The 23,139-nt window shown below is 39.5% G+C and overlaps 2 protein-coding genes and 1 long non-coding RNA gene across 6 annotated transcripts in view; 1 reads left to right on the top strand and 2 right to left on the bottom strand.

Moving 5' to 3' along the window:
- MIA2 (MIA SH3 domain ER export factor 2) overlaps positions 1 to 7,293 on the bottom strand; it is a 29,291-nt gene extending 21,998 nt beyond the window's left edge. For 3 of the 4 annotated variants that reach the window (XM_004941776.5, XM_015287662.4, XM_004941778.5), the window contains exons 1-6: positions 7,018 to 7,293; positions 5,518 to 5,651; positions 4,430 to 4,516; positions 2,932 to 4,099; positions 1,368 to 1,583; positions 1,128 to 1,228 (exon numbers count right to left, since the gene is read on the bottom strand). In XM_004941776.5, the coding sequence (XP_004941833.2) occupies positions 1,128 to 1,228; positions 1,368 to 1,583; positions 2,932 to 4,099; positions 4,430 to 4,516; positions 5,518 to 5,651; positions 7,018 to 7,132 (1,821 nt within the window). In that variant the 5' untranslated portion in view covers positions 7,133 to 7,293. The remainder of the gene's footprint in view (positions 1 to 1,127; positions 1,229 to 1,367; positions 1,584 to 2,931; positions 4,100 to 4,429; positions 4,517 to 5,517; positions 5,652 to 7,017) is intronic. The other variant, XM_040701975.2, reaches the window with a different exon arrangement.
- On the top strand, positions 44 to 19,330 carry LOC107053516. The gene is made up of 3 exons (XR_005860526.2): positions 44 to 299; positions 9,314 to 9,354; positions 18,598 to 19,330. It is a non-coding gene; the product is annotated as an uncharacterized LOC107053516 (long non-coding RNA).
- On the bottom strand, positions 12,580 to 23,056 carry PNN (pinin, desmosome associated protein). The gene is made up of 9 exons (XM_421253.7): positions 22,852 to 23,056; positions 22,586 to 22,657; positions 21,709 to 21,777; positions 20,168 to 20,240; positions 19,993 to 20,087; positions 17,887 to 17,962; positions 16,199 to 16,354; positions 15,973 to 16,111; positions 12,580 to 14,949 (listed from the first exon to the last, which is right to left on the bottom strand). Exons 1-9 carry the CDS (start codon positions 22,962 to 22,964, stop codon positions 13,667 to 13,669), a joined length of 2,076 nt encoding a protein of 691 aa, XP_421253.1. The 5' UTR covers positions 22,965 to 23,056; the 3' UTR covers positions 12,580 to 13,666.
- Positions 23,057 to 23,139: the final 83 nt, after the last annotated feature.

Here is a 23,139-nt window from a genome sequence, read left to right as displayed (position 1 = left end):
GCCCGGCCCAGCCTGAGGGAGGCGTGCGGCGCCGCGGGGGGCTGGGCCTTGGGCACACCTGCCTGGCTGGTAAAAACCGATCGTACTGGGGCTGCCGTTAATCGTTGTGAAGAGGCTGCTGTCGCTGCAAGGAGTTCTGGAGAAAAGACCTCTACGATCAGCTAGACCAGCCACCAACCCATCACCACCTACTAACCGTGTTCCTCAGTGCCACATCTACGCTTGAACACCTCCAGGGATGGTGACTCCACCACCTCCCTGGGCAGCCCATTCCAGTGCCTGCCTGACCATTTTTTCGGGTAAGTTTTTCCTGATACCCAGCCTCAGCCTCCCCTAGCACAGCTTGAGGCCATTTGCTCTCATCCTATCACTGTTCCTTGAGAGAAGAGGCCAACCCCCACCACTTCACAACTTCCTTTCAGTTAGTTGTACGGAGCTGTAAGGTCTCCCCTGAGACTCCTCCAGACCAAACAATCCCGGTTCCCTCAAGTCTCCTTATAAGACTTGTGCTCCAGACCCCTCGCTAGCTTCACTGTCCTCTGGACACACTTCAGGGCCTCAGTGTCTTGTAGGAAGAGGCCCCAAACTGAACACAGTACTCAAAGTGCAGAACTCAGAGCTGAGTACAGGAGGATGATCACCTCCCTGCTCCTGCTGACTGCGCTATTTCTGATACAAGCCAGGATGCCATTGGCCGCTTTGGCTAACTGGGCACACTGCTGGCTCATGTTCAACTGGCTGTCATCTAACACCCCCAGATCCTTTTCCTCTGCACAGGTTTCCAGCCACTCAGCCCCAGGCCTGTAGTGCTGCATGGGGTTGTTGTGACTAAAGTGCAGGACCCAACACTTGGTCTTGTCAAAGCTCGCACTATTGGCCTCAGCCCACCAATTCAGTCTGTCCAGTTCCCTCTGTGGGGCCTTTCTACTCCCAGGAAGATCGACACTTCCTCCCAGCTTGCTGTAATGTGCAGATTTACTAAGGTTGCACTCCATCCGCTCATCCAAACCATCAATAGAGATACCAAACAGGATCTGCTCCAATACTGACCCCTGGGGAGCACCACTCATGACTTGTCACTAGTATCTTAGTAACAGATACTCATGGAAGCAAAGAGAAGCTCTTACCTCTCTCACAATACTCGTAATTGCTGAAAAAACAGACTTTACCAGTTCCCCCATCTCAAAAGCAGTCAGGTACAGAAGTATTTGATGTATCCAGCCTCCATCTGGTTTGTTTATAAGGAAAAAGAAAAAAAAAAAGGAAAAAAAGAAAAAAGAAAAATTATGTTGCTATGGTATATTTAGTATAATTCCAACTCTTTTTTTTTTTTTTTGTCATTTCAAATTAGGAAATTTTACACTTACCATTATCTGGAATGTAGTTCTGAATTTGGAAAATGTCATCTGAGAAAGACCTCTCATCGTCATGTTGAAAATCAGCTACTAAGCTTGGCATTTTTTCTTCAGAATTTACTGAAGGAATCCCTATCTCTTCTGAATGTTGCTCACTGTCAGTAGGTGCATCCATTTCATATTTATCCTCTGGCTTTTCTTCCAGCAGCCTTCTTTTACTGCCTACTCCTGCAGATAATTGTGAGAGGAAATGGTGTTTATTTTCAGAGGATTCAACAACTGTTCTCAGACAGTTTTTGTTGTTGTTGTTGTTACAAGGTATGAACCTCTAACAGGTTTTCATTTTATTTTCTCTCTTCTCAATAATTAAAGACGTCATGTAAGATTAAAGATCAGCCATTTTCTACAGTACAGTAACGAACATCACTGCAAAATACAAAAAACACAGACATGTTCATGCAGAAAGTTATTGGAAGGAATCAGCTGCCTTATTTCCTGTGTAAATTTCCTGAAATGAATTTTCTGGAGTGAATCAAAAGCATTTCAAAATATACTTTCAAAAAAAAAACATAACAAACCAAAAAAAATATCCCACGCTTTGCCAAACCATGTAGAAAAACGTACAATCTACAACAAAATTATCTTTTAATTCTAAGCTTCAGGGACACAAATGGCCAAAGATCCCCATCACAAATGACCCAATAGCTTCCACGAGTAGGCTGTGGTTTCACAGTGAAGGTTTTCAAATGGGTGCAGCTGCACAAGTTTGTTTTCTTCACAGAGCTGCTCTCAGCTTAACATTTCTAATTAAAACTGTTGGTACGTAATGAATGGGTTCGGTGAATCCGTGCATTTATCACACAGCATTTCCAGAGCGAGACTGGTGCCACTCTCACATGGGATAATCCTGACACCTAAGTGGTTCCCACAAGTGTGTAATTCATTTTCTGAATTTACAGGTTCATGAACATAAGCGTTGAGGTTATTTTGTTCTTTCTGCACTGTTTCAACTGCTTCTGTTTTTTATTCTCCCTGCAGCAGTTTCCAATTTCCAGTTGATTTAAAGTGCACACTTCTTCATTCACACATACTCTCTTCTCTTTTTCTTCACTTTGTTCCTCTTTTGAAAGCGAATGGTGTTCACTAGAAGAAAAATCTCATGCCTGTGAACACACTGTATTTTCAAAACTTAAGGTTGAAAGTAAATATTATCTTCAAGGTAAATACAGAGAACCTTTGGAGATAAGGTCATAATAACCTCTTATGTTGGTGTTTTTGTAAATTTCACTACTTTTAGAAACATATTCTTCAACACTGGAACAACTAAACACATCCCATGCAAACTCCACGCTTTCTCTCCCTTAGCTGTTGAACTCTGAAACATCATTACATCTGCAAAAGATCCTAAAGAGAAGAGCTGGTTCTGTTCTTCTGATACGTCAGGCATTTCTTCTATATTTTTTGTGTTTGAGGGATCACCATACTGAGATGGGAGAAGAAATTTGACCTGATTCAATTGGTTTATCATATCTGTTTATGTAATTAATGAAGCCCTTCCAGATATTTTCATACCAACCTGTCTGGCCGTAGTTCCTTTCCAACTCTGGATCTCTTTCTTTATCTTCAGTGTTTTTTAGCAGTTGACTTACTGATACCACATCTTGTTCTGAACTGCAGGGGTCAACTGGATCTTCTTTGTCACCTGTTAGTTTATCAAAAGATGATCCTGTGCTGCTTGAGATGTTTTTGGTATCATTAAGAGTATACACACTTGCTGTTATCTCCCTGGCACTTGGCGTGTTGCTGTCTGAATCTATTACTTCTTGTGCATAATTCTCATCTGCTTCACCTAACACTTCTTTGACTGTCTCATTTGATTCTTTGTCTGTGTGTGATTCCTGCTGGTTGAAAGTCCGTATTTCTTCATTCTTACTTGCTTCATCTCCTCCTTCTTTGCTTTCATGGTCTTCCATAGCAACTGCATTTTTCTCTGCCTGCCCAAAATTTAGTACATCACTTAAACCCAAACTAAACCAATTTGATGTGGATCCTCGACTCTCACTATTTTGTTCTTTTTCTGTCGATAACTCTGTGACTGCTGTTTCATGTTCACTGTAGGAGTGAGCATCCACGCTAGAAACATCATGGATTTCTACATCATTTTCTGATACCAAACCAACATTCTCACTCTCTTTACCAAAATACAGAAAATCCTTCAGTCCACTCTGAAGCCAACCAGATCCCGTGGGGTCTTGCTCCTCCTGATCATTTGGCTCCTCTAAGTCATTGTCAGCTGTCACTGCTATTTTTCTGCCTTGGTAACTATTTTCTTCTGAAGGTTCAGTAACGGCTTTTAAGGTCTCTTCATCATTTTCACTTCCTGTGGCAAACCACCCTGCAAGATTGGAAACCACCCAACTGGTCTGAGTTGGAATGGGCTCCAATGGGAGACTATTTTGGAGTTCTGGCTGTTCAGCATCTTCGTTTCTGTTCTCATTTTCACTAACCAACTTTTTGCTTGCAGACTCCTGACTCTCAGATTCTTTGGAACCATTTTCAAAACCCGATTCAATTGTTTCTTCCTTTTGGATGGAGTTCCCTGCATGATTTAAGAGTTCGTTTTCTTGCAGCTCTGATTCTGCGTCAGATGATGAATATTCACTTTCTTTGTTCTGATAATCTAATGCACTGTCTTCGTTTTCAAATCCATACTCGTCTCCATCAAGACAAAGGAAATCAGTTTCCTAAAAGAAAAATACAAACTTTTAAAATATTTTCATATATAATTTTCTACAGCATTGCCTGACAGAGCAATGTATCTTTATTCTCTTCCTCTGTGTCTATAACTTTATACAAAGGACTGTAAGTAACTGAATTATTCCTAGTGGTTCTATATTATTTATCAGATAAAAATTATCTTAAAATACAACAAACACACAAATGGAGTAGTAACAAAAGAACTTTGTCTTGAATAATCTGAAATAAAATATGCATTGAAACATGAATTTCTAACCTGTTTTTAGATTTTTCATGTGGTGTAAACTACACTGGAGAATCTGGTGATTTTGGTTTACCTTAGTGAGTACTTCAACTTCTTCTGCAATTAAAACTTCCTCAACCTTCACAGCATCTTTTGGGAAGTATCCAAAATCTTTTCCTTTCTGTAAGACATATTAAAGGAGTGAGAGCATTTAAACTTCAACGATGATTATTGGGTGCTTGCATATATGCTAGAAAAGTATGAACAAACAAACAGCGAGGACTGCCCCTTGCTCCCTTCATTATGTTTGGTTTAAAAAAAAAAAGAAAAAGAAAGGTTTATTTTTTATTTTTCCTTCACAAAATTGTTCTATTTTCCAATTCAGGAAGCAAGAAGTATATTTCATGGGATGATAGCAATAGGGCAATGGGAAGAGTTTTAAACGAAAAGAAGGGAAATTTCGATCAGATGTTAGGGGGAAATTCTTTACTCAGAGGGTGGTGAGGTGCTGGCACAGCTGCCCAGAGAAGCTGTGGGTGCCCCATCCCTGGGGGCACTGAAGGCCAGGTTGGATGGGGCCCTGGGCAGCCTGAGCTGGTGGGGGGCAGCCCTGCACATGGCACGGCTGGGTCTGGGTGCGCTTTAAGCTCCCTTCCAACTCAGTTTTACTAGCAGTTGGAATTGGATCTGTGCATCCACTGCTTTTTAGCTCTAACATAATGGTTGCTCTAACTATATTGTCAGTTGTTCCAAACCATTAAATATATCTGATAACTTCTCTGGGAACTTTCCCTGAGCACTGAACTGTAATGTCAGGTCCCAACACAGGATTGTCCACTAAGTAACCGTAAAAACTCATTACCAGCAGACCTGACCCAACAGACCAGAATGCTCTTAAGGGAACTGGAGGAAATCGTTGCAACCAAATGATTAGAAGAGAAGTCAGAAAAGTTGGATTCTGATCGGGGCTTTCTTTCTCAATGAGTAATTGATAGCCAGATTTGATTTTTCCTTTTACAGAAAGATAACAACAATGAACCATCTCACAAACACGATGTTGACCCGTGACTAGTTAACATTACAAAAGAGATGGAAAATCCCTAGAAGGAAGCAGAGTGCTGTTGTTATTATTATAGTATCTAAATTATTTATGTGAGAAGTCTATCAAATTCAAATACTTACACTTCCTATCCACAAATTTTCATTTTTCCTGGAAAGTTTGGAGTATACAATGATCTCCTCCCCTGTTTTGAAGCTCAGATACCGGCAGTCAGGTCCCAGGTAGTCTGTAGTGGCTTGAACTCTGCTCATTGCCGCTGGAATAATATGTAAGAAGAAAGGAGCACCTAAGTATGGTAACCACCTCATCTGAAGTCAGATAGGTTATTGAAAAACCCTGATACATGATAATATATTAAAATGTTATGATTCGATGATATCACCTCATCACCAGATGGAGAGTTACTGAAAATACAGAATGGAAAAAAGAACCCCTATCCTGTTTTTATGTTACTTTGTGCAGACACCAAGGTGAAAAGCTCCTCTCCAATATGAGCATTGCTTTTAGCACTTGTCATCCAAGCTTTCAAGGCTGAAATGTGGAGAATTAGCAAATTCAACTATCAAACACAAATCTAAGCAGCTAAAAATATTTTCCAAGTGAATTTCTAATGATTTATTTTTTAAATTCTAAGTTAAATCTGGTAGTTATTGTATGGGTTTTGTCTGCTATTTTGCATATATTAATATTATAAAGAAAATAGGTAAGCTTAAGCAGTAAAACCTTAAAGACGTTATCAAAAACAAATTATTAAATTCAATTTGAATGATTTTGCTTTCTCTTTGTTTTCACTTCTGTATACCACAGAAACCACTACTTATGTGCTCCAGTCAGTTTGGAGCCCATTCCCTACACAGGCAGACATCTCTGAGCACCCAGAGGCTGGGGAAGTCAGAATGGTTCCCCAGGAAAATAAGGCTATCAGCAGAGGAGGACTAAGCATTTAGTATGAAATTGCCTGCACATTGCTTATTGCTGTCCACTAGTGATTGACTGGCTTGCTGACTGCCTCCTGCAGAGCTATTTAATCCCCAGGAACTCCATTACCAGTTACTGCCCTTACTTCATCTTTAATGTCTTTTCATGTCTTTAAAGACATAAAGGATGTATTATCTGTGTGCTACATAGAAATAATTAGCAAGCAAGCAAACAAACAAGGAACTCCAAACAGTTTGCTTAGAATAGAAAAACACAGTACTGCAGAACAGGCTATGAAACAAAGATGTACAATCTTTCTTGCTCTACAGCCTACCCTTTCTTTAACATATATATACCTGTAAGGAATGAGCAAAAAATATTTGAAAGTTGCTTTACATTGACTGTCTTGAGGAAACCTGAGAGAAGTGAGCTATTCAAGAACTTTGTTTTGTTTCGACTGAACTTCGATCTTTACATTCTTACACAACACAGGCCAGTCAGTAGGTTTTTCAGGAATATTCCTCTTTTTTTTTTGCTTGAAAATTTTAAGCCAATCATTCAGAAACTCAGTATATCGACAACAAAGATTTTCTACGGCTACTCATTTTCATTCAGTGCTTCATCTCTAATTCCAACATAATGGTTTGTAACAGCTAAATGTACACTGACACCTTTAGGAAAAAAAAAAAAAAGGAGTTACTTACTCTCACATTCCCAATCACCACATTTCTTCCATTCTGAAAGTACCTTTGTACTCCGTAGGCTTGTTAAAAATGAAAGTACTAGCAGGAAAATCCTGTGATCCAATATCCTTGACATTTTTAAGTAAATCTAGAAACTGTGGGTGCCCTGATGTGCAGAGCACAAGAATATTCTACATTATTTTTCTTATCCTAACAAAAAGTTGCAAATAAATCCCATTTCCCTTCTGTCATCTGCTTGAGCAGAAGTACACTATACTCAGTCTGCTAACAAACTGCAAAGTCAGGTGTCCTGATTACACGCATACGTTTAATAATTAACCAAATCCTGGTAGCTAGACTGATGTTTTGAATACAAAGAAACTCTGGTTCTGCTCACATCACAGTTTATCTATCACCCTATCACGGGCTTTTGTTTGTTTGTTTTCTGGATTATGGATGAGTTTGTAAGATATCATGACCATAAGATTTTAAGTTGGATTGTAAATTTCGTGCATCATTACCACACAGTTTATCAGAGAGAAATGCTTCAAATCTAAGCAGATGGTAAGTCTTGCTTTTTAAGAAATACCTTCTGTTTCTTAGCAACATATCCCCCAGTGGAGTTATAAATGTTTTCTCAAATACATATTATACTTCAAAGTAGTTATGCAGGGAATTGTACACAGGTTATATAGATATGAAGTCAGGCTGTAAATAAGATCCTACAGAGTGGTTTTGCTTTACAAGTAAATTTTGCTTCAAATGCTTCAGAGCATTACCCTGAACTTCACAGTAAACCTGCCCTTCCTTCAGTCCTGAACATGAGTCGCACATAATTTGTTTCGCTTTTTCTTTCTGGGTGCCTAAGCTGTGCCTTACTTGCAGCACAGTTCCCCTCTCTCCTTCTCCCCAACCCAAACCTGCCCAGATACTGGTGCTTAACCTGACCGACGAGCCAGCAAACATCTACAGAAGGCTGGGAAGCAGAGCACAAAGTGCACCGCAACCAGGGTCGCGTTAACCAGCTATGTCCTGCAAACAAGGAAATCACAGTAGCTGATGTCCTCCAGTTGCAGTCTAATACTTTGCCCCACTCTCTTGCTGCATGACCAGAGTCAGACAGCCTCCCCTATGACCCAACACACCAGCTGCCTCTGCTGTGAGTTCTCTGGTAGATTACTTGCCCCACGTACCCACTGGGATGAACACACACAAGGTTCGTCCCCCCAGTGCTCTCCTCTCAGTAGCACCAATTGATGGTGCCCCCATCCCTAGCACCAATATTCTCTCTCGTCCACTCCCCTGGATCTTATAATGCTTAGAGGGCCAATGACTGGGGACCTTTCCTGGGGTCCTTGTTGGTTTAACCATAGGAGGTGAAGGTGGAGAAAATAGAATACCAGGCAACTGAAAAATCAGAAGTTCATAGAAGTCCGAGGAGGAAAAAGATGGACAAGCTTTTCATTCCCAAATTGCTACAGATTAGGATAGATTGATGAGAAGGAATAGACAAAGAAATGTTTACTGGGGAGAGGGAAGGACTACAGAAGGCGTTAATATTAGGCAGTACCCCGATATAAAGCGCTGTACAAAATCATAAGGACAGAATTTTTATACTGGCAAGATTAAAAGCTGATCAGAAGAGTCAGAATGTTGCTTACCAACATAAGACAAACACCAACTGTGGGTTTAGAAAGACTAGCAGTCCCTTTTTGACCCTGATAAGCTGAAGGTGGTTCACCTAAACATGGAAAAGCCAAATACTCTGACACTTAAAATTACATAGGTCAGTAAGTTTGCACTGGAGAGAAAACTAAGACACCCCCACCTTGAGATCTACACATTATATTGTATTTGTCAAAAGATCTCTCAAAATGGCTCTGACTTTTCATGTGGACAAACTGATTCGCAGGTCTTTATGTGGAGATAATAAAATTGTTGCAGCCCATCCTAGCTGTTCCATTTAATCTACATCTACAATTTTCAAGTTACTGTGGGCAATGCTCATTGTGTAGCTTAGTCTCAACAATCGCTCTTCTGGGTTTTAAGCTGTTCAAAGGCTGCTTAGCAGTGCTCTGATCTTTGTTATGCGTTACTTGCACCTTTAACATAACTTCCATAACAAAATACATATCAAATATTCTTTTCTTCAGGGTGTAAATCCCACACTTGCAGATGTTATACAAACAGCTTCTGATCACCTTTGAACTTAATTCAAAGATAAAGGTTCGTGGAGCTTATTATAGCTGGCTTCCAAAGGACAAAGTTGAAAACTTCACATCAGATAGGCTGAGACTTCACTTTGTTTATTTGGCAGGTAAAAGTCAGACACCCTTCTGCAGAACTGAAGCAACAAATGTAAGTACTGTCATTCATGCAAAGACAAACAATGCGAACAGTAAGTTAAATTCTATTTCCAGCAGCTTTTATAAGGATGAAACTATTGTTAAAAATGCTATTAAATCTCTGGGAATTATATGTTAGTAACTCTAACTACTGAACTACAAACATGTAACATGTATAAGTACATAAAAAACAATATATGATAACACTATATACAGTTTTGATTATATTTTTATGATAGCATCAAAAGGTTCTGTACAGAATGTAAGGTTTCACTGTGTAGAATATTGCACAAATAAGTGGAAGAATATTACAACAGTTCTCTTGATTTAGGATGTTTGGATAAAAGTGCAGACCAGGTTTTACATTGAATTATGTTTCATGCAAAAAATATATACATTTGTTTCAAACAAGTATTTTTTTAAAATCTAATAAACGAAAGGAAGAGAAGGAACATTAATTCACTCTCACCTCTTCCAGTTAAATAAATCTGAATAGGCGTCAGTTGTTCTTTAGCCATATATAAGCCAAATTGTTTTGGCTATGGAGTTAAGTTGTGAGGAAAAGGAATTACTGCTTGCCTGTTACAAAAAGGTTTAGAAACACAACCACCTTGTATTTCTAGCAAAACATGGAACTTGTAACCTAATATTTTGAATCTTGATAATAAATCCCTAAGGTTTCAATGTCTTACCTCTTGTAACATATTAGAATACTGTCCCCACCATAAAAACAGCCCCAACAGGGTTTGTGTAAAACACAGGTTTTCTTTGTAACTGAGATTGGGGAAAAGAAGTAAAATGAGCAAAATCGTATCTTCTAAAACACAGATATCTGTATATGAAGTATATATACCACTGCCACAGCACTTGCTGCCATCATCACCTGTGGTCCCAGGAACACTTATTTGAGCAGGGATCCCAATTTGAAGATCTGGGACACACATGAAATGAACGAGTTTGTCCTGTTGTATCACGGTAATTACGGTAATTGTTAGAAAATCAGCAGCTAAATCTGGATCTCAGAATCATACCTGGGGCTTAACCACAGGAACTTTACTTTCCTTATGAACAAACGATGCTGGAAAAATCTATTTGCATATTTACTGGCCTTGGAAATTAATTTGACTGGAGCTTTTTTTTTTTTTAAGCAAATACCTCCTTTCTTCAGAAAAAAAAAAATTACTTTCAAGTTTCCTCTGAACACTTACAGTGAAACTATTCTAAGAACAAAGAAATCCAGTCAAGTAAAGAAGCATAAATTTGAAGAAGCTTACATTCCCTGCAAAGTCACGTTTCAGCTTACCGTTCACAAACAATCCAGGTAAAATCTGCTCTGACAAGGACTCTGAGTAGAACACCATGGAAAACAACACATTCCTGGAGACTTCCAGTTTGTCTCTCCATCAAGACTGAAGAAAATGGAGACACATAAATGGTATAGAGTCAGTGCACGTAGCATAAAAGCACTGTAAAAAAATATGTCTGTATATATGTTCTAAATTCCTATTTAAATCTAGGGTGCACCACTTCACGCAAGCACTACATGTGGTTTATTGCCCACTCATATAAAGCATCTCAACTTTATTAGTTTTTGCCCTTCTTGATCGCTCATTTTCCTTGAGTGAAGTGAGGCCAGGGTATTTGTTTTTTCATCTCTACTCATCCCTATGGGGAAAGGAAATAAAACATCCTAGTGATTTTCTACTCACATTCTATCTGCACTTAATTCCCAGAACTCCAAAACTATTGCACCAAATGCAGTCTTTAAATATTTATGGAATATTGAAAAATATATTCAGTTTCCACTATTTGAAATAGTAGACTTGGAAGAGAAGAAGGAAATTGCAGTCATGCTCTCAGTCTTATCCATAACTCTGAAATCATTTCAGTCTAAAAGAATACACAGTTCTATCTACTGCTGTAAAAACATTTCTGTGTGGGAGGGTAGAACTTTGAACTGCAACTAAATTACTAAAACTGTTTTTTAAGACAAGGGTCTTTCTGCAGTACTGTGCTAGTAGCATACTATTATGTTATCCTACTACTCGAGTAGAAGATTGGTTGGAATACCTAGCTTTTAGAAAACTTCATTCTTAGAAATGTATTAGATACCAACATTTTTATACATACGTTGCACTGAGCTGCTTAGGCTTGGCAAAATCATTTCCAGCACAGTTTAGTAGTGGCAGTTGTTTCTTGAAGGAGCACTGAACTATCAAACACATCACCTGCTTTGTAACAGCAACAAAACGCCTGTATTCTCACCTTGTCAAGGATATATTGCTGCCTAAACCCTCTCAATAAACCTACAAAATGTATTACTCAACACTGGATTGCTCAAGCTTAAAAAGACAAACCTTCAAAGTACTTCACGTTATATATGTCAACAGCAACAAGAAAAAAAAAAACCAAGAAAATTAAAATAGCTTCTGCTAACTTCTCATTTCAAATCGCCTTTAGAAACATACAAGGCAGTAACACGTACTCAGCAACTCATTATAAAAACGTGTTCCTGTTTGTAAACTGCTGCTTAACACCTTAAGATATAGGAACATTTTGCCTCAAAAAAAACAAACAAAAAACCAACCACCACCACCAAAAAAAAACACCAAAAAACCCCCGCACGTAAAACCCAGCACTAATCACTTTCCTCTGAAGGTAATGTGGAAGATTTCTAAGCGATAAAAAGGAATCTTATTGGTAGAGCAGCAGAGTATATGGGATATCTCAGTAATGAATGGATGAAGAGTCTGAGTAACATGTTGAACTCATTGAGAAAAGAAACCTGAGGACTCTCCCCAGTGTTTAAATCTGTCCTGGAGGAAATCCCAACGTCATCCCTTGCTAGACATGTTTCTGTAAGCAATGAAGATCAGTACTTTGGAACTTTCTCGCTACTCCGAGTCCAAAAATTAACACCCTCCCCCCCTAGAACTATGCACACTGTATTCCAGAAAAGCATATGTGTAGTTATTTGCTGAATTAAAATCAACTTATTGCTCATTTCCATTTGGAAATCTATCCAGGACTCCCCAGGCTGTGGTTCAGCATGAGATGAATTCTCTTCCTGCCCAAGCAGTCCAGACGATAGCAGTGTTTCACATTCAGTTATGAGACATTAATTAAAATCTGTAAGAATGACTTCAGATACAGAACTAAGGTACAATCACCTGCAGTTACGACACATGCTTTAAGCATACAAAGGCAGTCTTACAGAAACAGACATAGGCATTGAGAGTAGTCTACAAAGCCACATTTATTTGCACATGTACAGAACACAGCAACAGATGTTATTGTTCTTCATACAAAATTATATAAAACAGAATTCCTCTTCATAGATAACATACCATACCACTTCGTGTTGTATTAAATACATTCAGGAAACATTCTTGCACGCACACAATGTCAGTATTACGTAGTCCCGAGTAACTCCAACACTGCAACGTAATTATTCCTAGTGGTATGAAGGGATCAAAGATAGGACTGCAACTAAAACACTCTTGGTTGAGAAGCGAGCTGAACTCTTTCTGCCACTGTCCATCAAAGCAAGGAGCATTACTAAACATATCAACTACCTCAAAACATAAATGTACACAACCAAAGTACCTGCAGAAAGCAGGTGAGAGCGGTATTCCATACTGACTTGAGCTATCTCGGTCAGCTTTAAGTGTTCACATTTAATCACTGCTTGCCTACAGGTAGGAAAACAGTTTCATAGAACTGGAATATAGAATTGACTAAGAATTTGTGATTACAGAAGAAAACAAAAAGGCATAGATTCAAAGCAATTATTTTCCCTTCCCATCTAGCACTGGAGAGATTAGAGAGCCTTAAGTTTCCCATTATTGCAAGGAATAGAGGGGAAAAGCAAAATGTTACGTTTCCTGCAATATTGCCTCCTTACATATGATCTAAAAGGGGAATTTAAGCGTCAACAAGACATCTCAATTTATTTAAAATGCACATTTATTTCTACAAAAAAAGTTTATGATACAGAAAAAGTGATCACACCAACTTAAAGATTTACCTATTAAAATATACAGAGGATCTTAATGAATACAGAATATTTAAAAAAAAAGAGATGCAAAGGAGTGTTAATCTTTTATTTTTACATTTTCAGGAACTTCACATAATTTTGGTAGGTAACCTTTTACAAAATTATGTAAAAAGTACAAGAATGCCTGGTAAACAGTCTGCATTTTTCCAAAAGATTTTTTACAGCATGCAATTCTTAAGGCAGCCTTCTCCTCCTCCTTACAAGGAATCCTTTCACTCAAATAATCTTCTGCTGCAAAGATTAGGCTAAGGAAGCTTGGTCTCTTCTGTTAACGCCTTTTGTCTTTCCTGTCTGATTTACGGTCTCTTTCACTCCGTGAAGTTCTCCTGCCTGACCGACTACTTTCTGATATAGATCTCTTTCGGTCAGATCTCGAACTTTTATCCTTTGAACTTTTTGCATCTCTACTCCCACCTTTTGAGGACTTGTGACTTCTATCTACTCCTGAAGCATCCCTTCGCTTCCTTTCTGCACTCCTCCTGCGTTTTCTGTTTCTGTTATGACCTCTTCCTCTGCTCCGACTTCTACTTTCACTACTGGTAGAGCTACTGCTGCTACTGTCCCTGCTAGTACTTCCACTTGTGCTGCTGCTGCTGGAACTACTCCGACTGCTAGTGCTGCCAGTGCTGGAACTACTTCCACTGCTAGTGCTGCTTGAAGTACTACTGCTACTACTGCTGCTGCTGCTGCGACTATGACTCTTAGCAGCTTTGTTCCCTGCCCTACCCCTGCTTCTACTTCTAGTCTTATTTTTTATTTCTGCACTCACTGTCTGATTCTGCTCTGCCTGTGCCTCGACCTTTACGGACACCACAGCATTTTCATCTTTGTCTGCCTGGGGCTCTGTATCCTGAACAGACTGAGATAACTGAGGAGACTGTGGTGGTAGCACAGACTGTGGCTGAGAGGAGGCCTCAGCCATGGGTTCTGGCTGAGCTTCAGGTGCCCGCTCCTGTTTTTCTTCAGGTTCGGCTTCAGTTTCTGTTTTGATAACTTTCTCCTTTTCAGGAGAAGGAATATCACACACTTTTTCTGGCTGAGCATCACATTCCATTTCTGGTTCCACTTCTTTGCCGTTCTCATTATCTACAGGTTCTATACTGTCTGCCTCGTTCGTTTCAGCCATATCCTGCTCATTATCTACTGGCTGAATATTTTCAATTTCCTCTTTTACAACTGTGACCTCTTCGTGCTGACCATCCTGTTGCTTGTCATTCTCCCTCACCTCAGCAGCCTCTTCTACTTTAATCTCCATTTCCTGTTTCTGTTCTTCCTCTTCCTGTTCTTTCTCTGCATCACTATGCCCTGAACCTATTTTTCCCTTTTCCTCCCCTACCTCCTCCATTTCTACATCATTGTGCTGATTACCTGTCTCCAACTCTTCCACCTGCTGAACCACCTTACCCTCTTCCTGCTCCTTGTTCTGTTCTTCTTTCTTTTCTTCATTCTGCACCTCCTGCTGTTCTTTTTCCTTCATAGATTGTCTTCTGGGCCTGGCCTCCATTTTGTTTATCTGCTCTGCAAATTCATGGCGCCTGCTTTCAAAGATTGCTAGGGAATAAATGCACAAGCAACAGTTTCAGACAGGTAGCTACAGAAACTAAAGACTATTTTCTCCTAGATACACTAATAAGTGATCAAAATATCTTAAGAACTTCATCCTTATTCATTCTGAAGTAGCGAGCCATTCATGCACAATGAAATGGATCGCAGGTTAATTTAAACTAAGTAGGATAAACAGCTCTGTTGAGTGTCAGAACAGTAAAATCCTAGATCTAAGCTAGGAGTACTTTTGACTTCGTGAAAATCAATCCAACCATCAGTATATCAAAACAGTACCTAAATTCCTTCGTATCTAGGAATAACAACTGTATTTATATATAAGGCAAACAAAGGACACTAAAAATCAGTGGAAAGCAGATTAGGTATTAAAAACAAGTATTAATAATATAAGCTATTCAGTCAGGCGATTCAGCTTCTATTATTCCCCACTCTAGTCAATGAAGAAAGCTTCCTTAAGGAAAAGATAAATAAATTCAGTTTAATCAAATGAACAGCAGGACTACCAGCACCTGCAGTATTTTAAATTGTTTTCCAAAAGGGAAATTTAGTCATTCTGTGAAACAGACACATGAACACACAAGGAAATAAAAAGTCAAAGTTCCAGAGCTATGCTTTAAGGAAGAGGTTCACAACTCATAGAAAAGAAAGAAAGAAAGAAAGAAAAAACAAACAAAAAAAAACCCCCTGCATTTTCTTCAGTTTCCAATCTGTAGAATGGGCCTTTCTGAAAATGAAGTTGCTGCATCAGCATACGTATGGGTACTAGAGTTAACATAAAGAACATTTTAAAAACATTCTCCCGAGCTCACATATACACCTCTTGTAAGAGAACTGAAGCACCAAATTAAATCACTGAAGGAATAATGTTTTTACTTATAATGACCACCCATGCAAGCACACAGTTTGCTCTAACCATGAAATTACTGTATCTAAGCAGAAAGACATAAATTTGTACAAGACACCAAGAGGAGGCAAGAACAAAAGCAGCCCTGAATCATAAACAACACTTACCATTCATCTTTTTCTGTGATTCTTCCATCAACTTTTGTGTAGCAGGACACATTCTGCCAGGTATGTAGAATAAGTGAGGTTTTGTCTTTGTTCTTATGTATTTAATTATTTTTGCATTATGTTCATTCCATTCTTCTTGCTAAGAATTGAAAACAAAAATATCCCCTAAGATACAGAAGAATATATTTTTCACAATAGAAAGATTTGAGCAAAAACTAAAACTCACCAACTGAGCAAGTTCAACTTTTTGCTCCAGTAACCGCAGCTCCGTTTGTTTGGCACGCCTTTCTTCAAACAGTTCTCGCCTTTCATTTTCAACTTGTTTTCTTTCTTCCTCTGCTTGTACTTCAAGTTTTTGTTCAATTTCTTGTCGTCTCTTTTGCTAAGATAAGGAAATATTCATCTCAATATTTTTTTTCCTAAATCAAGAAAGCATCCTGGTTTGGTACGACTCAAATAAATTATTTATATTGTCAAGGGCATTCCCAAAGAACATCTTTATCTACTTCATCTACTAAATTACAGGTAATGGAAGAAAAGAGTGCCAGTGCTTACTGGCACATAATTTTTGGAGGATTAACTATGCACCTCTATGGCTTTTTAACTGCTTTTCTATCATTCAATTTGGATTTACTGCTGTAACATTTTTTTTCCAAGTGGCAGAAAAAATAAATAGATTTCAGGAATTTCGGCTGGAAGAAAAAACAATGACTTCTTCACAAGCAAATGAAGGGCTATAGGCTGAAGTTTGTAAACAATGAAACAAATCATACTGCAGATACTCTGGAGTACTGCCACCATTAATTACATATGTAATCCAAGAGTGCCCTATTTGCATGTCCTTATGGTCAGATTGCAAAATAGTTGTCCAAGAATATATACATATATATACACCCACATGTATAGTTTAGTGCTTGGACAAAAAATATCTGTGTCCTAACCCCTTAGGTTTCTACCTTGACTTAGAGTAAGATTTTATGTATGAAGTAGCAGCATATTCTCAAAAATATGTCGCAATGAATTGGAACCTCTCAGTCTTTCTTACGCAAACATACTGCTAGACCATCTCTTGTAATTGTTTCCTATTCTAAAAGCAAGAAGGAGGAGAACTATCTGTTCAATACTATTTACATACAACAGTAGGATATCCAAATACTGAATCTCAAAGTAATCAATACCAACACTGCAAGCCAGGTATGCTAAAAACACACAGAAGTGGTTTTAAATTTAAAGGATTTGTATCTGCTTCCAGACTGCTGAAAGTAGAACTCTCCATGAACATTTAAACACTGTTTATAATCTACAAGTAAATTTTATTCTTCATTGAATAACCCATCCAGGACAACAGTAAGAAGCACTATAGCCTCCACTATTCAAAAGGGCATACAAAGAAAAAAAGAAATACTAAGCCATGCAAAATTTGCAATCAGTACAGTCACGCTCCGGTTCATTAAAACGAGGAATGCCCATTTTTTCACTACTATAGGGCAAACAGCCACTTGTATGTAAACAGAAGGCATGATAATGCTATACATTTCTGTATAATTCTGATTAAATTTCAGGTATTTTGAAGTGTCCCAAGAAGTAATATCAATAAGAAAAGAGAATCTATTTTGAATTTTATATGTTTTAAAGATGAACTGAAATTAAGAAGCACACACAGATCATTGCCTTACCACTTCTGCAATGGTCAAAAAGCATTGCGGGGTCATTAAATCACTACAGTCTCTTTCCTGCTTCCCCACCCCCAATTCCACCAAATCAAAGCAAATAAAAACCCATTTGTACTATTACCAATTTGTGACATCTGTAACCCACGCCATGCAAATCTTCATTGCTATTTAAAGCAGTTTAATCACACAATTTGGTTTTATTATTTACAACTGAAAGATTTATAGAACTAAAAATAAGTACCCTCTCAGTAGCAACTGTGGACTCCTGCTTAAATTTTTGAAGAGTGCCCATCAACAAGCCAAATATACGTCGATTCCTGAGTAAAAACAAAAAGAAGTTTGAGATTCAGTTCAAGCACCAAGATTTGTTTGTATAAACAGTCAGAGAAACTTCTCCACCTCAGAGATGGTTATTTTTAAAGGCTCACTACCACACAAGGCCACTAGCAATAGAACACAAACCGACTGCCAGCAGTCAAGGATATAACTTACACCAAGATATCATGTTTTGCTTAAGAGTAAGACACAGTACCTAGCACAGCACAGTTGGCACTGGGGAAATTAGGAGCCTGCACATCTGCAAATAATGACACTAATAGTCAAACAAAATCCTACAGGAGGCCATGGAAGAAAAGGCTGAGTAAATACAGTGTGAGATTTCAAAAAGGCACTGAATTGGAAGGTTGTTAAGCTGTCTGAAGAACATCCCCATGCTACTGAGGGGATTAAGTAGTAACATAGCCACAGAGGAGTGAAAGACTATCTGCCACAATCTAACAAACAGTATCTTATTGTATAAGACACTGCACACCAGAATTTTTCTCATCTAACTAAGGGCACTCGAAGAAATTTGTGTAAACAAAATTCCTCAAGGAATTCCCTTCTTTTGAACTAACTTCCTGAATTTCACCTTATCTTTCTTTCCATTTAATCTCCAATTAAGCCTTTACAGCAAGAAGCTGACTTTCTTCCTTGCCTTCAACTTTCACCTAATTAGAAGAACGAAGACCACCCTTCTCACTCAGTACCCCAAGGCTCTACTCCAGCGGCACAAACCTGGCATGCAGAGGTAAAACTACTTGTTCATGAAACAGCAAAAATAGCAATGAGTAAAGAACTGAAAGCTAGGGATTACCTGACCAAGAGTATCTGTATATGAATGACAACCCAGAAGACCCTGAGCAAAGCCAGAGCAGAATGGATGCTGTCTTCCTGAAGGGCCCCTTTCCAGTATGAGTCACACGCAGATTGACACTGTTTCTCATCTCCCCAGAATACAACTCAAATGCAAAATGCTAAAACTACAATTCCAAACAGACAAACTTTTTGTGCCAGAAGCCCTATAAATGTCCACTACCAATCCTTCTGTAGGGAAAGAGTCAGGAGCTCATGATGGAAGCAACAGCAGTATTAGTGACATTATAATTGCAAAAGAAGACCAAGCAGAGTGTCTTTTTGTTCTAATTGATCTCTATTCCTCATCAAAGAAGTTCAAAATAGTTCACTATTTCAGCTCTGATTCTACTTGAGGCATAAGTAATTATGACACCAGGTACGCTGCTGACTGGACAGTCCCAGAGGTTGGATACTGCTGCAAATCTGCTTTTCGAACACCTCTTCCCAAAATAACTGCATCTTAACAAGAACTTAAGTGAGCTACTCTAATACACACACACACACACACACACACAAAGAAAAAGGAGATGCGTACACTAAGAATCTAAATACAGACAAAAGGAATGTCAAATTGTATGCACAACAAGCCTGAAAGTAGTAAGAATAAAGAAACCTATGAAAGAGCTACTCTGCAAAAAAGAAAACTGCATGCTCAAAACCTTTTTTCAGCCACCAAAATTAGTGATGGAACTAAGAATCACCTGTGCTGTCTTAAACAATTGCTCTTTTGAGATGCATCTTTACTAGCTACAAAGGTATTTCAGGAAGAGCTGGTAACTTCCAAGATACATTGACACAATCTTCTATATCACAAAGCACAACAGAGTGGATGTCCCTTCATTCACCTTCAGGGCTTATTTCCTGTTTCAACAATCCAAAATGTTAAGTAACCAATTAAGTTGTTATTGTAACAGATCATCTTTAAGTAGGACAATCTTATTGTTGTAGATGGCTTGAGAAGCAGAATCCCTGTCAGCTATGTTATATGAATGATGTGTTGTTACCACTGTAAATATTTTGAGAGAACATTTACCTAAACACTATTCTGGTACATCTTCAAAACCACCTTTGATACATAACAGCATCTGTATAATGCCTTTTAAAACCTAAAGTTACTTTCTAGGCTAGGACTCTGAAGCATCACATAAATGCATGAAGAGATGCTGCATACCTTTGTTTTCCTTTCTCATCCATATTTTGATCTTGTATAAGGTCTCGACGTGTTCGCTCTTTGGAGGTAGCAACAACAGAAGACGGTAATGCTGGCTACAACAGAGAAATACAAACTACTCAGTTCACGTAAATGTTTTCTTTTTGCCTGCACAGCTACCTTTGCTATGCGTTACCTTTTTAATATCATCATCCTCTCCATCACTTTCTTGGCGTGATTCTCTTCTCGTCCGACGCTCTCCACCCAGCCTGAGGAATAAAAAGTATTACTGGCCACTGGAGAACGTTTATTGATGACAGCATCCATACACATCAGCATATATAGTCAGCAGGACCAACAATTCCACTAAAACTGTTGATCAGAACAGCGGCAATAGATTAAAAGTGCTTTTAAATATTGTAGGAAACACTGTCTACAAAAACACTGTAGGAAAAACTGTTCAAAATTTCAAAGTAACAGATGAGAAAAGTGATTTAAATTTTAATATAACTTTGGTAGTAAAGTAAAAATGAAAAACCCATATTACTTCCCTATTTGACTTTCTAGCACAGCTTTGGATTTTGTTTCTTGTTGGGCTTTTCTTTTTCCAGAATATCTAAAATGTTTATTTGTGTAAGGGAAATTTGAGTTTGATTTAAATGCATCAAGATATAGAGGGCAGCATGATTTTCTCAAATTCAAAATGCTACAGAGGTTATCTAGGCAAACACCAAGAAAACAGTTAAGGACAGACAAAGCTGGGACCTGAGCCATTGGATAACCTGAGGTTTTTAAACAAAGAACAGCTAGGCAATATATTAAATGAAAGTTATTTTCCGCTTTCGCTCTCAGCTCTGTGGCACAGCAGTTTACTACCAATAAAGCCATTTCACAGTATTCATTTTGTATAACTCAGAAATTCAAAATCAAGTGTTGCTTCTGTCAAGATTTACCACTGCACGTAAGCGCTCAGAAAATGCACTCGCTATAACCAAAGCCACATCTGATGGATCTGCATCCAGTTGTGAAAGCCTGAAATCTCTGTATATGCTGTCACACAGAAGGCATTAAGTTTAATGAAAGGGAAATCCCGGTCACAATTTGTGTCTACCGTTAAACAAGTCTGGGCTAATATGTAAAATTTAATATAGCAGACAGCAACGAATTTTCTGCTTTACTTAGTGTAAGTTTTTAATCAAGCTTTTAGAATCTGGCATGCCCAGAAAGCTAAAGGAGGAGTTTTCTGCAGAATGGACACGGAACAAGAAATACCCTTCCACTGCACTGGAACAAGTACAAAAATGAAAAGCGCTCTTCATTATAGTGAGAGTAAGATTTCAACACCTTTGAGTTTTCTACCCATCATAAATACACAGAATTATTTACTTCCCTATACAGTTCTCTCCCCAGCGATTCCAGAGGCAACATCAGCCCTTGAATCCAATAGAGAAAGAATTACACATTTAAGCATCTCTATTGTGCAAGAATCTTAGTATTGATTTTATCTTTACATTATTCCTATAGCCTTCATATTACTCTAATAATCTTTAAACTACTATAGGATTTAGAAAAGTGATTCCAACACAATCAACTCCAAAAACATTGCTTACAAGTCATGAATAAATCTCCGAAGAAGACAGAGAAGGTCATCATTTACTAAATTATTCCAGTGAAGTATTCTGAATGTAAACTCTCATTCTGAAAAAGCAAGGTCTCTACATCCATTTTTCCACCCACCTACTGGATGCCCCTTCAAGATCCCTCTGTTTGGCTGGGGGTCCTCCTCCGCTATCCGAGAATCCACGCCTGAAAGGAAACCACTTGTGACCTCAGAACAAGGCATACATTTTACTCAATCCTGTGATCATTTGACTGTTAGTACAGTAATAAAGTATTTAAATGCACTGTTTGTCAGTCAACCCATTTAAACTTATTCAGATGAGTTACACTCATCTAAATGAGCTACACTCAAACAAGCTACCTCATTAGGTTCAAAAACTTTTTTTGCACAAGTTTCTAAGTGTTAAGACCTCAGCAACAATTTGATATTGAAATTTAACAAAAGAAATGTACTATGTACTCAGACACGATGAAATCAGTGAGCACAAGCCTGTCCTCGATTCTGGCTCTACCACAGAGATGGGAAATAAAAGAGGGTAGAAAAGGTATATTCACAAAGGAAGTCACCTACACGAGTTTCAGGAATATTCACAAAGGAAGTCACCTACACGAGTTTCAGGAATCCTGGTGACTTCCATTCTTTCTATCCTGCCTAGAAATGCTCCCAGTTTCTTCATTACCAAGACAGTGATTTTGCACCACGCCAAAGAAAGGAGGCCCACGACACCAGAGAGCACCTCCCTTAATTCTGAAGGTCCTCCTTAACTTTAAGGCTAACGGCTGGAACCGCTAAGGAAAGCCACCGATATCAAACCAGGCGCTGCAGGCAGTGCTATCGATCCCCGGTGCCCTTGCAGGCCTCCCACTCGACTGTGTCGTTACAGCAGCAGCTCCTGATCGCTTACAGTGAGCACGGGGATCAAACCAAGAACACGGAACACGCAAAGACAGCAACCCGGCGCCACGAGAGAAAAGCAGAGCCGCGGTTCCTTACCTCAGCAGTAAGCTCCCTCGCCCCCTACCTCCACCAGGGCCTGAGAGGGCCAGCAGTCTGTTCTGAGGGGGCCTGCGGAAGACAGCACACAGCTCAGCGGCACCGCCCGGGCCCCTCGCAGCGTTCCCGCGGCGCTGTCTCACGCGCGGAGCCCACAGCCGTCGCTGCTCCCCCACCCCCCGCGGGGACGCCACCAGTCAGCCCGGGGCCGCGCCGGAGGTGCGGGGGCGGCCTCCTCGAGACGATCCGGCTAAGCCGCCCCTTACCTCACATCGTTGGGGTCCCGGCCCGTGAGCTTGCGGATATTCTCATCCACGTGCTTGAGGCTCTCCTTGGCCTTCTCCAGCTGCTCCTGCAGCGCACGCACCGCCACCGCCATACCGCCCGCCGCGCGGCCTAGCCGGGGCCCAGCGCAAGGCACCGCTGGGTAACGGCGGGAGAGGCTCCACCCGGCGGCCACCAGTCAGCTCCGCGAGCGACGGCACCGCGCAGCCAATAGCCCCTCGGCGGGCACGGCCGACCGCCAATAGGCGGGCTTGAAGCGAAAAGGCACG

This window comes from Gallus gallus, chromosome 5, assembly GCF_016699485.2.
Source record: "Gallus gallus isolate bGalGal1 chromosome 5, bGalGal1.mat.broiler.GRCg7b, whole genome shotgun sequence".
In the NCBI taxonomy this organism is placed as follows: domain Eukaryota; kingdom Metazoa; phylum Chordata; class Aves; order Galliformes; family Phasianidae; genus Gallus; species Gallus gallus.
This window is presented reverse-complemented; position numbering and strand designations above follow the sequence as displayed.

Excerpts from the sequence above, each read along its gene's own strand:
- PNN (XM_421253.7), bottom strand. The coding sequence starts at position 22,964 with ATGGCGGTGGCGGTGCGTGCGCTGCAGGAGCAGCTGGAGAAGGCCAAG. Across the intron at positions 20,088-20,167 it reads AGGATGATGATATTAAAAAG|CCAGCATTACCGTCTTCTGT; the intron begins GTAACGCATAGC and ends TCTCTGTTGTAG. Across the intron at positions 17,963-19,992 it reads GATGAGAAAGGAAAACAAAG|GAATCGACGTATATTTGGCT; the intron begins GTATGCAGCATC and ends GTTTTTACTCAG.